The sequence below is a fragment of the Anabrus simplex genome, chromosome 6 (genome assembly GCF_040414725.1).
Source record: "Anabrus simplex isolate iqAnaSimp1 chromosome 6, ASM4041472v1, whole genome shotgun sequence".
NCBI classification, from domain to species: domain Eukaryota; kingdom Metazoa; phylum Arthropoda; class Insecta; order Orthoptera; family Tettigoniidae; genus Anabrus; species Anabrus simplex.
The window spans coordinates 256,231,411-256,246,446 of NC_090270.1; the positions used below are offsets into that span (position 1 = coordinate 256,231,411).

General features: G+C 39.0%; 1 protein-coding gene across 1 annotated transcript in view; it reads left to right on the plus strand.

The window, feature by feature from the left end:
- Window positions 1-15,036, plus strand: part of pcm (pacman) — a 668,873-nt gene that overhangs the window by 433,905 nt on the left and 219,932 nt on the right. The window contains exon 24 of the mRNA XM_067150369.2: window positions 8,003-8,203. Coding sequence (XP_067006470.2) covers window positions 8,003-8,203 — 201 coding nt within the window. The remainder of the gene's footprint in view (window positions 1-8,002; window positions 8,204-15,036) is intronic.

The window sequence follows — 15,036 nt, forward strand, 5'->3', positions numbered from 1 at the left end:
CAGGTGTGGAATTTCAACTTACACAAACAACCGCTGATAGAAACCAATTATGGACACAAGTACAAATACCAATGCAGGATTTGAGAGTTTATTTTTCCCATGTTCTTGAGTGTGTTCTCTTAAATTCATAAATCCATCAACTTTTAATGAGTTGGTATTAAAGTCAACTACTTTTCTTAGTTTTACCTTTTCAAAGGTGAAAATTAACTTGTGACACTGTTCATCACAGAAATAATTCTCAATAGCTCTAATGACACGGGTGTTTACCCCATTAGGGCACTTAAGATCTTATTAACTAATTTTCACAGATGAGCCTCTGAAGAAAGGAAAAGGCATCCATGCCTTATACAGGCCCTATAACACTTAAGAAGCGATTTAATTTCAAATAAGAGAAATTTGTTCTTGCATCTCATCCTTTCTTATTTCTTAGCCAAAATATTTTCAGCATGGTGTCAGTAATCACCTTCTGCCTTCTGCTTAATGTTGGTTCACTTTAAAATTTTGACTGTATTGACTAAGATTTTTTTTTTTAACAAAATCTTAGCTTAAGCTATTTTCAGTTTATTGTGGATAACCATGAAATTGTATTCCTTACTTTTTTTTTGTAAATGAATTTGACTTTTTAGTTGTGTCTGAATTTAGCTAGAAAGAAGACTATAGAGTGGCTGTTGCACAGCCATATTTCAAGCCACTTGAACTGCATCTGCCATATTTTAAGCGATCAAAACAATTGGGCGTGGTGATGAAGCAAGTGGACAGGCTGCAGGAATAAAGATCATTGCACAGTTTTCTTAATTGGGAAAGCAGTCAAAGGAGCATAATGTATTTTTAAAAGGATGCTTAAAATACAAGATGTACATATATTGCATAAAGTGCCTTCGTGGCTCAGGTGGCAGCGCGCCGGCCTCTCACCGCTGGTTTCCGTGTTTCAAATCCCGGTCACTCCATGCGAGATTTGTGCTGGACACAGCAGAGATGGAACAGGTTTTTCTCTTGTTACTTCGGTTTTACCTGTCATCTTTCATTCCAGAAACACTCTCCAATATCATTTCATCTGTCAGTCATTAATCATCGCCCTGAAGGAGTGCAACAGGCTTCAGCAACTGGCAGAGTTCCCATCCTTGCCGCTTCATGGGGGCTTCATTCATTCCATTCCTGACCCGGTCGAATGACTGGAAACAGGCTGTGGATGTTCACATACATACTACATAAAGAAGGAAAATGAATACATTTCCAGTATTTATAAATTAAAAAATCACAAAATATTGCCATTAAATACATTTAGCCCTACTTTCAGGGAATGAAAATATAGAACAGAGAACCTTGAACAAAATAATATGACATTATGAAGAAATTATTCATATCACTTGAAATTGTTGTAATAAAACAATACAATACTATGGTGAAAATTGTTTATATCCCTTTAATAATAATAATAATAATAATAATAATAATAATAATTGTTCCGAGGTATCTGTGGAACAGCAGAGGTGAAAGAAGGTGTGGGGGTGAACGGGTCTGAAACTACGAAATTAAAGTTAAGGTAAAATTTAACAAGGTTATATTTTCTTTCCAAAATCAAGAATAAGAAATAACAAATTGAACAGGTACACAGTAGCCGAAACACAATTCGAAAAGGTACAATTACAGAGATTACAGGATTTGGGCTCCAAGAGCCAGACAAAGCCCAACCTTACGATATACAGAAGTCAACAAAGGGGCAGAAGACCCCAATCATGCCTAGGAGCACTTGCTCCTCTTTACACGGTAAAGCCTCCTCGAGGCATACAACAACGCACTTTTTCAAGAAAGAGCAACTCGCTCTTAAAATTTAAGCCCATCAAAGGCCACACCAAACTCCACCTTCAAGTTGTCCTTTAAGGACATAAACACAGGGGTAAAATACCCAACCTACTGAGGCCTATTAAGTAAAGAAACATGAAAATTACATGGCCTCAAAAATACCAACTTGAGAGGAGGCGTACTTGCTCTCCTAATACATTTTGTTTAAAACCTATTCTGGCTCTAGGCCGCTAACGCAAGGGCTAATCCCATACTAAAGAGGTGACTTATAGAAGGAACAATTTACATAACGTTAAGGAAGAAAAAGTTGTGAAAATAAGTTCACCTCAATGCAATATGAGTGGGAGCTCGAGAGGGTTAAGCACTCTCTATCCCGATCTGTAATTTAAAAAGATAGAATAGATACCAAGTGTTTTTACATTTTAAGGGAAGTTACATGGTAAAAGGCTTCGGACCTGCCCCGAGAGTTAAACTGCTGAGCTAGCAAGAAAAGAAGTTATTAAACGGCCATTACCTTGTGGATGAACTGCTGCCCGAAGAAAGAGGCGCTTCCCGCCCCCTGCTACGTACTTTACACACTGAAAGATGTTACTGAAGTGGCGCAGAGACCCTAAAATCAGCAGTTTATATACTCTCGCGGAAAGTTCGAGGCGTTTCAGGAATGAGAACACCCTCCCACAAGAATTTTATTGGTTAACCAAGAAAACCCCTACACAAGATGAAGAAGAAACACATTATTGGTGGAAAATTAATTCGAGAAATTTGGGATTGGCTAAATTCAAAACAAGGGGAAAGAAAGGGTTAATATTGCCAACTTAAACCATGACTGCAAGAAATTTAACAAAGAACAAAACTTATGAATTCAAATTTTCTCCAGAAACATAGTTCTTTCACTTTGCACCAGGGTGCACAATTGTAGTTCTTCAGTAGTGTCCTCTAGAAGAGAATGTTCACACTTCTTACTACAGGCAAAACAAAACTACGTCGAAAACGACCCAGTTCAGAAACTTCAAAATTTCCAAGTAGTGACATCTTCTGAGAAACTTGAAAATTAACACAGTAGATAAAGTTCAGACTTCCTCCAGCAGAGGAGTTTCAACTGGCGCAAAGTTTGAATTAGCGGCGTGGAGGTGTACCGCCCGGTACAATAATAATACCAGCTGCTTCTAGAAAGGCCTAGTGCAAGTCAGTTGACGTCCTTGGACGATCTGAGCATCTGTGAGGATAGGGCCCTACCTACAGGATGATAGACACAAACACCTGGTCCTCAATCCAGAGAAATTAACTATACGCTATGCAGTTAAAATCCTGAACTTGTCAAATCCAGAGCTCTCTGAACCGAGGACCAGCACACAGATTTTTAAACATTAAGCAATATTAATGATGATAATACTGTAATTTACAAACAATAAGTATTCTGGAGCTCTTGGAGGGGAAGGGAGGGGGAATGTTTGAAGTGAACAATGGTGTAATATCCCATAGTTATAATAATAATAATAATAATAATAATAATAATAATAATAATAATAATAATAATAATAATCATCATCATCATCATCATCATAATCAGAACAAAGTTGAAGGATGAATTGTTTAAATTAATTATTTAAAGAGAGGAAATTCCTTCTTGTGTTAATGATATTAAAACTGTTTAATGCATTTCACTGTTTCGTCAGTTCCTACAAGAAGGTTTTTGGATGATGATTCTGGCAATGCTGATTCTTTTTATTTGCCTTATCTTGCACCCACTTATGTAGACACGTCTTATGATTATGATGGGATAGTACCTGGCTGTGCCTGCAAAGGAAGTGGCATTGACCTAAATTCAGGTACAGCAGCCCCAGCATTTGCGCGATGTGAAAATAGGAATCACGGAAAACCATCTATGAGGGCTGTTGACAGTGAGATTCAAACTCACTATATATGCTTCAAATAACTTAGCCAATCATCGTTTTTATTTTCAAAATGCCAGGAAAATGTGCTCTATACGATACCATATAATAGTAAATAATATTAGTTTTTCATCCTAGCAATTACTTTTTACGGTTTTCAGAGACACTGAAATGCTGGAATTTTATCCTGCTGGAGTTCATTTACAGACGGGTAAATCTACCAGCACAAGGCTGATGTATTTGAACATCTTCAATACCACTGGACTGAGTCAGGATCAAACCTACCAATCTCAGAAAGCTACCACTCTGAGCCACTCAGCCAGGCAGGATACTGATTATCACGTTTCACTGTTTTGTCAGTTCCTGCAAGAAAAGTAGCCCCCTACTGCACTCGTGGGGGATTGTATTACATGCACAAACAAACAAAACTCCATGGCAGTACAGCCCTTGAAGGGCCTTGGCCTACCAAGCAACCGCTGCTCAGCCTGAAGGCCTGCAGTCGTGTCGTGTGGATCAGCATGATGAATCCTCTTGGCCGTTCTTCTTGTCTTTCTAAACTGGGGCCGCCATCTCACTGTCAGATAGCTCCTCAATTCTAATCTCATAGGCTGAGTGGACCTCGAACCAGCCCTTAGGTCCAGGTAAAAATCCCTGATCTGTCCGGGAATCGATCCCGAGGCCTCCGGGTAAGAGGCAGGCACACTGCCCCTACACCACAGGGCTGGTGTATTACAAGCACAGGAAACATAATTCTGCTAATCATCATAAACTGTGTACTGAAAACCCGTATTTGAAATATGATGCATCCTTTTTTTTTTTCCCGTATGGATAGTGCAATTGTATACCACACACAGAGACTGCATAATTTATGCAGTTAATTTATTTGGATCAGAACTATTAAAAGTAAGTGCATTATAAGCGGATGAAACTTTATGGATCATGCTTAAAGTATGGTGTTGCTGTTTAACTTTGGCACCACCCAAAGCACTGTAGCAAATGTATTAGCCACTCTCTAGTTTTCTTTCTAGCTTGTTGGTCTGAACCTACTCCATTTCTTTTAGCACTCTACCAAAATAACCATTGAAATTTAATTTACGGTGAAGCCTGTGTGATTTGCTGCTTATACTTCTCTCCATCTTCAGAGGTTGTCTTTTGCAGAGTGATTATTGTTTTTTTAATTGTTTTGTGTGATGATGTGGTAAATTGGTAAATATAGAAGGCGACAGCGCTAGTTTTCAGTTTCCATCGATCTCTAGGAACTTCTACTGGTAACCTTGTCTACAAATTATTCTGATTTAACTACATATTTATCAGATAAATGCGAATTGCACATAAAACAGTTAATGGAAAGATTTTTATTTTTTCTGGGAATCGCCTTTTCCCATTTTGAAAATTTTACTTCATCTTGGAGAAGTTTTTAGAAGTTTTGTAACCGGACTTAAAGCCTGGAACAAAGCAAGTAAGCATTTTTTCCCCCTCCTCAGTTTGTATCACATTTGATTTGTAAGTTTTATAAGCTCAGCACTCATCATTGTTGTCTGATACTTGTATCCGAGTATTCAGATTTCTCCTGTGATTCTTCCCATACAGTACTTGAATTCAGGGATGCAGATGCTGTTGATGGCTAAGGAGACCAATCCTAACATGAAACATACGACCACACTGGTTGCACCCTGTAGAAGGTGAGGTCATGGTTGAGCCTGGTGTTGTTTACGCCTCTGATGTTTTTCAGTTTCCCGTCTACAATATTCATGCTGAAATTATGCAATGGCAGCTGCAGTAGCTGTGCACCAGCGAGTGCGATCTTCTGCAATGATATACCAAGTATTTGGATCAATGCCAGTGCTTCTGAAGGTCTTCTTTAACTGATCTTTATAGCACTTCTGAGGGGCATCATGAGGTCTCCTGCCTGTACTGATTTCATTATACAGTACAGAATTTTTCAAGGAAGTCTGTCATCTTTCATTTGCTGGACATGTCCAATCCATCTGAGTTGGTGACCAATAATGATGGCCTCTATATTGTTCATCTTTGCCATCTCTAGAGCTGTTGTGTCAGGAGTGTAGTCATCTTATTTGATGTTCATAATATATCTGAGCTTCTGTTGATGGAAGCGTTCTACTTTCTTCATATCGGGGCTTATGTTAAATATAAGCTCAGTGCTATGTTTACACTGACTAAATGAGTAATTTGTACTCACCAAATCACCTGCTCTTTGGTTTAATTTAACAATAATACACAACTCTTATGCCTTCACATGAAATCACTACTGTACATGAACATATTACAACTACAGATACCAACCCTCAAATAAAACGGTGCTACCTCTAGTGGACAAGTCACCGCAGTTCCTATACTAGCCAATACTAAACAACTTAAGAGCTCACACACTTTCTCTTCTACGCACTATGTTATTTTTGCTAGTGGGTTTACGTTGCACCGACACAGATAAGTCTTAGGGCGACGATGGAATAGGAGTGGGAAGGAAGCGGCCATGGCCTTAATTAAGGTACAGCCCCAGCATTTGCCTGGTGTGAAAATGGGAAACCACGGAAAACCATCTTCAGGGCTGCTGACAGTGGGATTAGAACCCACTATCTCCTATCTCCTGGATGCAAGCTCACTGCTGCGGGTCCCCAACCGCACGGCCAACTCGCCCGGTCGCTATGCTATTAATGTCATTGTCTTCTTGTAGGGTTGCTCTTGTTCAGGTTTGCGTACTTCTGCATTTACTTTGAGTATTTCACCTAACATTGCTCTCAGCAGCCTCAACAAAGTTGGCTGTGTAAGCTGGCGCTGAAGGTGAGGTGTAATCAGATCATCACTGAGCTGCTGTGCATAGGTCATTCGCGAGATTGATTTTCTCCCCTCCTCAGAATATTGTGTAACTTTTGACAAGGAGCATGTTGATTATGTAGAAAGAAACACATTGAAGGTAATGTTGAGTCTTTCTTGTGCATTCCATACTGTCATGTTATTACTAACCATTCGTTCCTCAGATGACAGCAGCACCATAATGCTAAAATTAAATTAGGCACAAAAGAACTTCCAACCTTCCTCAGGTTAGGGTGCATACAGGGAAAGGTTTTGAGAAAGAAAATGTTACCCAGAGGGTAGGGGAAGAACCTTTGTCTCTCTGCACGTCATCCAGGAGACGAATGGTTAGTGATGTATTGTTAACACCATCTGCCTGCCTGCTCGTCAGTTTTGATGTTCTGTTTTACTCTAGACCCACTAGATGGCAGAATAAGCCAGCTCCGTCTCTCTTGGGCATCTGTGACCGAATTTTAAGTAAGTTTTTTGAGTAAACACCAAATCTGTCATCAGAGATCTTTCACATATTGACATCATAGGCCTACGACATAGTGTGTTGATTGGACATTTTTCTGCCCTTCAAAAATCCAGCTACTTTTTCCAGGTTTGAACCCGCGATCTTGGGATCCAAAGGCTGACACACTGAAATCTAAAGATAAAAAAATACCAAACAAACTGAAAAGCATGATTATTTTACACCAGTGGTACTTCCGAATACTGTGCTGTGTAATTCAAGTTCTTTGGTTCAGGTCAATAAAGAATCAAGCATAGTTAACCTTCTGATTACATTTCCCATGAAACACGTATGGGGTTGTCTCCTTTAATGCATGGGATACCTCTGCCCTTTCACATTATCCTTTTTGTTCAAGGAAATAAGCAACATAAGGTGTGTGATACATGACACATTTATCCTATGTGTCTAAAGCACATCTCTGCAAGAAGCTAAGTAAAATGAACACTCGGTGGATTCATGCACTGTGAGCACATTAATAGTGTAAACAATGAAGACATAATCTGTGGCTCATAATGGTCCATTACAAGTCTTGGCCAAGATGACTGTTATGTAGCCAGATGGCCTGCAGAAATGACGTGCCACACAGATAGCATGACGACATCCTCAGTTGTATTGCTTGCATAGGGAGAGATCAAGTTAATATATATAGCTAAAATAGTATTTTTTGTCCCTAAAATTAATCAAACAATGATTTAATGATGCTGGCTTGAATAACTAGACTTGTTTGCTTTACTTATTATCTGCTTTGTTATCTTTCTAAAATCAGTCGTATGGCTGTTATACACATAAATAAAGTTACTTGGAACTGTTGCAGAAAATCAGGCTTGCTCATCCATGTTTTAATAACTATAAATGTAACATCTTAAATTATGTATAGTTTTCTTAATCTACTCAAGGACTTGAATTTGGTATTTGAAATGTCATTTAGTGGTTAAGCTGATCATAGTTCCTGCCTGTTATGAAAGAGTTTTTGTTTCAGGAATCCATAAAGCTCAAAAGCAAGAAGACTACTTATATGACATTGTGTTTGACAAGCCATTCGCTGGAGGTTTGGCCCTTAATTGTTCCAACAGTAGAGGGTACCGTGTAGCACGGTCTGCCTTTGTGAACCTCTCACATGGCCAACGGATAGAAATGATCAAGACTGTTAATAAGCCAAATACCATCGTACAACCTCCAGGTAATATTAACCCCTTTGTAGGTGTTTTTCTATGGGTTTGATTATTTATAAAGTGATTTTTAACCTTTCTTATAAAAATGTTGCTGAAGTGGGAATAGGCAGTGAAGACCGGGTGAATGTATAACTGAATATATGGCTACAAGTGAATGTGGGTTTTCTTTATTAAAGAGAAAGTTGTGTAATGAGGCCTTGATTCATTGTTTTTTGTGGATGCACACAGCAAGAGTGATTGGTGCAGGATTATGTTGAAAACTTGATAGGTCTACTGTGATCTGTATAAACACACACACATGATCAGGTAAGAAAACCAACTGGAGTGAAATATATATGTAGCATGCATCGAACCATCAGGAAGAAAAGAAAACATACGTCCAAAATATTCGGCTCCACCCTTTATCAGTGGGGGATTGCATAAGAATGATGAACATTAACAAGTAGACACTGCTGCGTTATAAGGGGAGAGGGGAGTAGGCGAGACAAAAAAAACGGTAAAAGGGAGTGGTAATATAATGTTAAGCCAGGTGCTGTCCTAAAACCTTAACACCATTTGATGTCCAACTTCGGAGAACAAGAGCAAGAAGGTGGAAAGATGGGGGCTAAATGTTTAAGGGCTTCAGCTATTCAGATGTTTGAAGATTTTCATCAGCACCACCACCACCACCACCACCTCTTCATCTAGCATCATCTGCTAGCTTCAATGCATATATGGATGATTGCTCAGGTGTATTTTTCTCTTAAACCACCATCACCACCTTCAATTCAGATTCTTCCCAGCTTTCTACTTTGGCCGAATTATCAATACTTCAGCCTATCCAAAGTTGGACATCAGTGGCTACTCGTCAGTGGAAGCAGCCGCCTTAACATCAAATACCAAGTGAGGTAGCTGTGCAGTTTGTGGCATGTAGCTGTGGACTTGCATTGAGGAGATGGTGGGTTCGAATCCCACCGCCAGCAACCCTGAAGAGTGTTTTTCGTGGTTTCCCATTTTCACACCAAGCAAATGCAGTACCTTAATTAAGGTCATGGTCGCTACCATCCAGTCCTATCACTTTTCCATCCTTCTGTCACCAAAAACCTTTGATGTGTTAGTACAACTTTAAACAACCAGCAAAAAATAAAATAGATAACTGCTCCTTTTTTCCATTCTCTTATATTGCGTACTTTCCCCTCCGTTTAACTCATGACAGCATCTACATGTCAACAACTGCAACTGCATTTCTAGTTTCTGGATTGTCATTTGGTAAAACATGGTACCATGCTGAGGTGCTGCAGATTAAGTTTCATTTCTACTCCCTATCTTTATCTGTAGTACCTGCTCCCCTTTACACAAACTGCTTTCTGTAGTCTTACTTGAAACAATTTATTACCACTGTGGGAATAACCTGATGGGAAACAGTTGAAGAGCTTTTTTTACACCTATTACTGAAAATCTTGGACAAATTAAGACAGTAGGAATAAAACTAGTTTAAAGTAAAACTACTGATTATAAAATATTTTGTTAAGGAACTAAATGGATTGAGAGTTCAGAACCTGTTGTCAACAGATCCCATGAAGAACTTGCTTAGGGAAAAAGGTACATCTTGACTATCTGAAATGAATCTCTAGTGTTAGCTGTATCTGTACCTTTTGCACCAGTTGAAACTGCCTGGCAGTATGTCACAGTCAATAGTAAGTATTGTCTGTAGGTTTATAGAAACTGAATGACAAGGACCATTTCTTTCTAATAGCCTTAGAAAGTGTATGATAGTCAAGAAGTGTTTTTGAAAGACAGTTCTTAAGGATGATAGAAGCCAAGGCAGTGATGATGGAATATTCATTCAAAATTATTGGAATCCCTCAACTTGCTAGGAAAGGTGTTATTTCCTAGGAAAATTATCTTAAAATTCATTTTAAAGAACCAAAAATTTGATTGAATATATGTATTGTTCCTTAACCTCGTGTAGTCTTTCTCGTGAGGAATTGTGATAGCACTGTGACAACCTATTAAACACTTTAAATTCTGGGCAATGTATTCAAGATTTTGGATTTCGTGTGGTTCAGATTACAAGTAAAAGTGGCTGATGGTCCCAGGATTGTAAATCACATAGAACTGAATAATAATAATAATAATAATAATAATAATAATAATAATAATAATAATAATAATAATAATAATAATAAAAGAAAAAGAAGAAGAAGAAGATTATGCTGTTTGGATCATGAGTCCATAGACTGGATTGATGGAGTTCTCCATCCCTCCCTGCCCTGTTCTTACCATTTCATTTCTACGTAACTACTACATCCTACATCTGTTCTAATCTGTTTATCATATTAATACCTTGGTCTACCACTGCTGTTTTTACCACCTATGCTTCTCTCAAAAACTAACTGAATAAGTCCTGGGTGTCTTAAGATGTGTCCTACCATTATATCTCTTCTTCTGGTTAAATTTCACCAGATTGTTCTTTCACCAATTTGATTCAGTACCTCTTCATTTATAATTCGAACTACCCATCCCACCTTCAGCATCCTTTTGTAACACCACATTTCAAGAGCTTCCATTCTCTTACTTTCTGACCTAGTTATTGGCCATGTTTCACTTACATACAATGCCATGCTACTGACAAAAGTCTTCAAAAACATCTTTCTAATTCCTCTATCACTCTTTGAAGTGAGCAAATTCATTTTCTTAAGAAAGGCCTTCCTTGCTTGTGCTAGTATACATTTTATATCGTCCTTACTTCTGTCATCATTACCAAAGTAAAAATATTCATCTACTTCCTTTAAGACTTAATTTCTTGATATAATATTTCCTGCATCCCCTGACTTTGTTTGACTGCTGTTTTTTACTTTTTTTCATCTTGTATGCCTTTGCCAAGAGTGTCCATAACATTCAACAATTTCTCCAGATCTGCAGACTCAGATAAAATAACAATACCATTGGCAGCTCTCAGAGTTTTGATTTCCTCTCCTTGGATTGTGATTTCTTATCCAGATTAGTCTTTGATTTCCTTTTCAACTGTTTTGTATAAACATTGAAAAGGAGGAGGGGGGGAGGGACAAACTGCAGCTTTGCCTCACTCCTTTCTGGATTGGTACTTCCTTTACATAGCCTTCGATTCTTATCTTTGCAGACTGAATTTTGCACAGATTGTAGATAATTCACTCTTCTTGGTATCTGATCCCGATTACCTTCAGAATCTCAAATAGCTTGGTCCAGTCAACATTTGAATGCCTTTTCTAGATCTACAAATGCCAAATACGTGGGCTTGGTTTTCTTAATTCAATCCTCAAAGATCAGATAGCTTAACGTCTTCCTACATTTCTTCTGAAGCCAATATCAAACCTGTCAACCCTTCCGATTTACCCGAAAACTTTCCGGTTTTTAACTTGTCTTCCGATTTTCTGATTTATTTTTACTTCTTCTGATTTTTGACTAATATAACCTCTAGTACGGCCAATACTCTTCCCCTAGAATAAAGAATAAATTCTTATGTGCTTGTGTAATTTACGAAACCTAATTTTGAAGCGTATTTGATGCTTTATTTCGTGAGTGTTTCGTCCGTCGCCTTCGTGTATCGTGTTTCCCGCTCACCACAGCAGCGTGTGCGCTTTATACAGCTGGGGATTCAGGGCGGCAATCGTCCTGCAAGCAAGAGGCTAGCGCGCACTAACGACTCAGTTAATCGGGACGAAAGAATGAGTTTGTTATTGTGTTGTTTGCGCGCTGTTAACATCGTTTCTGTGCGTAGTTTCGTCGGAGTTGTAGGCCACGTGTTTTTCCTTGCATTTCTATGACAGTTTCTGGTATTTTCTTTTCTCGTTATGGCCAAAAAATATGACAAACCTTATCTCCAAGTGTTCAGAGATGCCTACCGGCTATTAACCCAGGAGAACTCGCACTGATATTTTTTTGCCAGAACTCGTGCGCGGTCTTTTCGACCGCACAGAATCCATGGGCCATTATTTAATGCACAAATTATTTTTTCGAACACAATACACCAAAATGTCATACCATAGCTTTGTTACACAAATGTATGTCTAATCAGCTGAGAAAATATTCTACAAGACACACTATAAAGATATATTCATTTCAGTTGACTACTTTGAACATCTGTCCATCAGAACTTATGGCTACCGATGTTTAAAAATTGAACTCTGGAAATGTAAAATGCAAACAATAATAAACATTAAAGAATGAAAACCCACTCAAGTCCCAAAGCACCAGACATTAGTAATTTTCATCACCTATGGCTGCTTCAAAACAAATCTCGGAACTTAACACTGAGTGCAATACAGGAAAACCGTTCAGAACTTGCCAGATCTCTCAAATGCTGAAGAATTTAGTCATCATCCCCCTCCTTCTGTACGATTTAACACTTTTCTCCGCACACTGGACACATGATGGCCGTGTGTGCTCTTTACATATGAAACGTGAACATGAAACGCATTTAGTTTTGGTTTTCCGATTCTTCTTTCTGTCACAATAAGCACAGCGACCATTGTCTGTCTGATTTACAGTTTGGTGACGTTGGTCCTCTTTTTCAATACCCATAATGCTACGCAAACGCGTCTTTACATCAGGAGCAATGCAGTCATTCGATGCACGATGAATCATGTAACCATTTCGCAGCATCATTGAGAGCTCCTTCAAATATTTCCGGCGATTTATGCCACTTCCGTTAGGCCTGTCTCTAAAAATAATAAAACTGTTGATGGCAGCAATGTTCAAAAGCATGCAGAATAATGTTAGGGGCCAGCGATTGCTGATTCTAGAGACTTCATCCTGTCTACGACATTAACGCCCCCTTTCATGAGGTTATAAAAAGTAAGCATCTCGGCTTTGTTCGCTTCTTCTGAATCTGGGTCTATGTTATATCCTTCATGCATCGTAGAAAGAAGTACATTTAAGTTTTTCTTGGTACATATGAGAGAAGTGTTTGCTGTCGTCTCTATGCAAACAGGCTAATATTCACTTTACGAGGCTTGGTTTGAACAAAAACTGGAGGAATTTGTGGTTTATTTTTCTTCATTGTTCCCACGATTGTAAGGTTGTGATCGTTGAGCAATGATTCGGCTAATGGTACTGAGGTGTACCAATTGTCCATGGTAATATTGCGCCCAGACCCGGAAATTGGTTGAACTAGCCGCTGGACTACACTTGCCACTGTTGTCAACTTGATAAGGCCCTTCCGGTTGTTTTCTTACGTAAACTTCCATTTTATACGTATAAAATGTTCTGGCATCTACCATGGAAAATACTTTGATGCCGTATTTATCCGGCTTATTTGGATTTTATTGCGTGTTGGGCAACGACCACGAAACCCCTGTAACATCATATCAATTGTGAGATATTCACTAAGTGAATAATATTTCATGCATATGGTCACAAAGTCCTCAAAGATCTTCCTGATGTGAGTTAATTTATCAGCTATCACCCTGTTACCTTGATCATTTATATCATCAAACCTGAGTGCACGTAAGATAAACTGGAATCGTGTTCTGGACATTGTTAGGCGAAAAGCTTCAACACCCGTCCCATCTGTAGCCCATAAGTCCTTCAAGTTCAAATGTCTTGATTTGACTACACCTACCAAATAAAGAAGGCCAATCACAGCCTTTAGTTCTACAATATTTGTATTGGCAGGATCACGTGGCCGGCTATAATTAGTCCGATTTTTGTCGATCCATGCATTAGTATATGCTACAATTTCCTCCAGTACACCGTCAGGGAAATACAACTTCCAGGCTTCTAATGAAGATTGGACATGTCTTGCCTCCCTTATTGCACCTGGTAAATGAGAAGGTCTCACTATATTCCGTTTACACATTACATGAGCATCCCACTTTGTTTTATTATCCTTACCAAGCAGATGTGGTACTTGATCAGGCTCCACGCAAGGATTGTCTACATCATCTTCGGATTCGCCAGACTCCTCACTTTCCGTATCATGTTCACTTTCATTCACTTAATGATTTTCGTCATCAGATGCTGTAGTGTCATCAAACGGTTCACAATCACTATCATCATCTTCAAACAAATAGCGCCTTACAGTGCGCTGTTATCGTTGAAGAGCTCGGTTCGCTGATTTTCTTTTTCTACGCTTCACAGAAGTTGATCAATCCTCTCTATTTCCTTCGGATCCATGTTTTCTAACACGAAACATAATACTACACGCAGAAAGAACTATTAAGACTTGCAGTACGGAACACAAACAAAAGAACAATGCCAACCGCAAGGCCTCGCGTGCGGTGGAAAAGACCGCAACTTCTGTCGAGGTCAGAGTTTCTTCCTCCCGATAACAATGGAAAGCAAATTTAGAATAACTGTTACTGCACTAGCATTGTCAACTCTCCAGCGGAGGATAAGAGAAGCAAGAGCAAGACGAGATGTAAGTTCATTGCAGATTACAAGTGAATAAATGAATGTGCGGTCGAAAAGACCGCAAAGCCTCGTATTTTCTCTCATACCGTAATCGACGCCCTTGCATAATTTACACATCCCAATATTTTTGGGTCCAAAGTGGAATTTGACGCACCTACAACTTCGAAGATCCATCACTCAGCTCTGGATGCGTTTCAAAATAAAGATGCCAACTACTCAGGTAGCAGGCTTCCTATTGCGAAAGTGGGCATTCCAAATACAGGGCAACGTGCTGTATTAGCCGGCAGGAAATCCCACTGCACTAGTTTTAAGAGTGTTTCGCATATGGGACATTATGTGATCTCAAAATTGTTTGTCAGTCCACAGTACTCGATTAATACTGCATCATACGAACTTGCGGTGATCAGTTATGCCGAAACATACGGGAATAGAGCAGCGGGCAGCAAGTTTTCAGTGTCCAAATGAAACG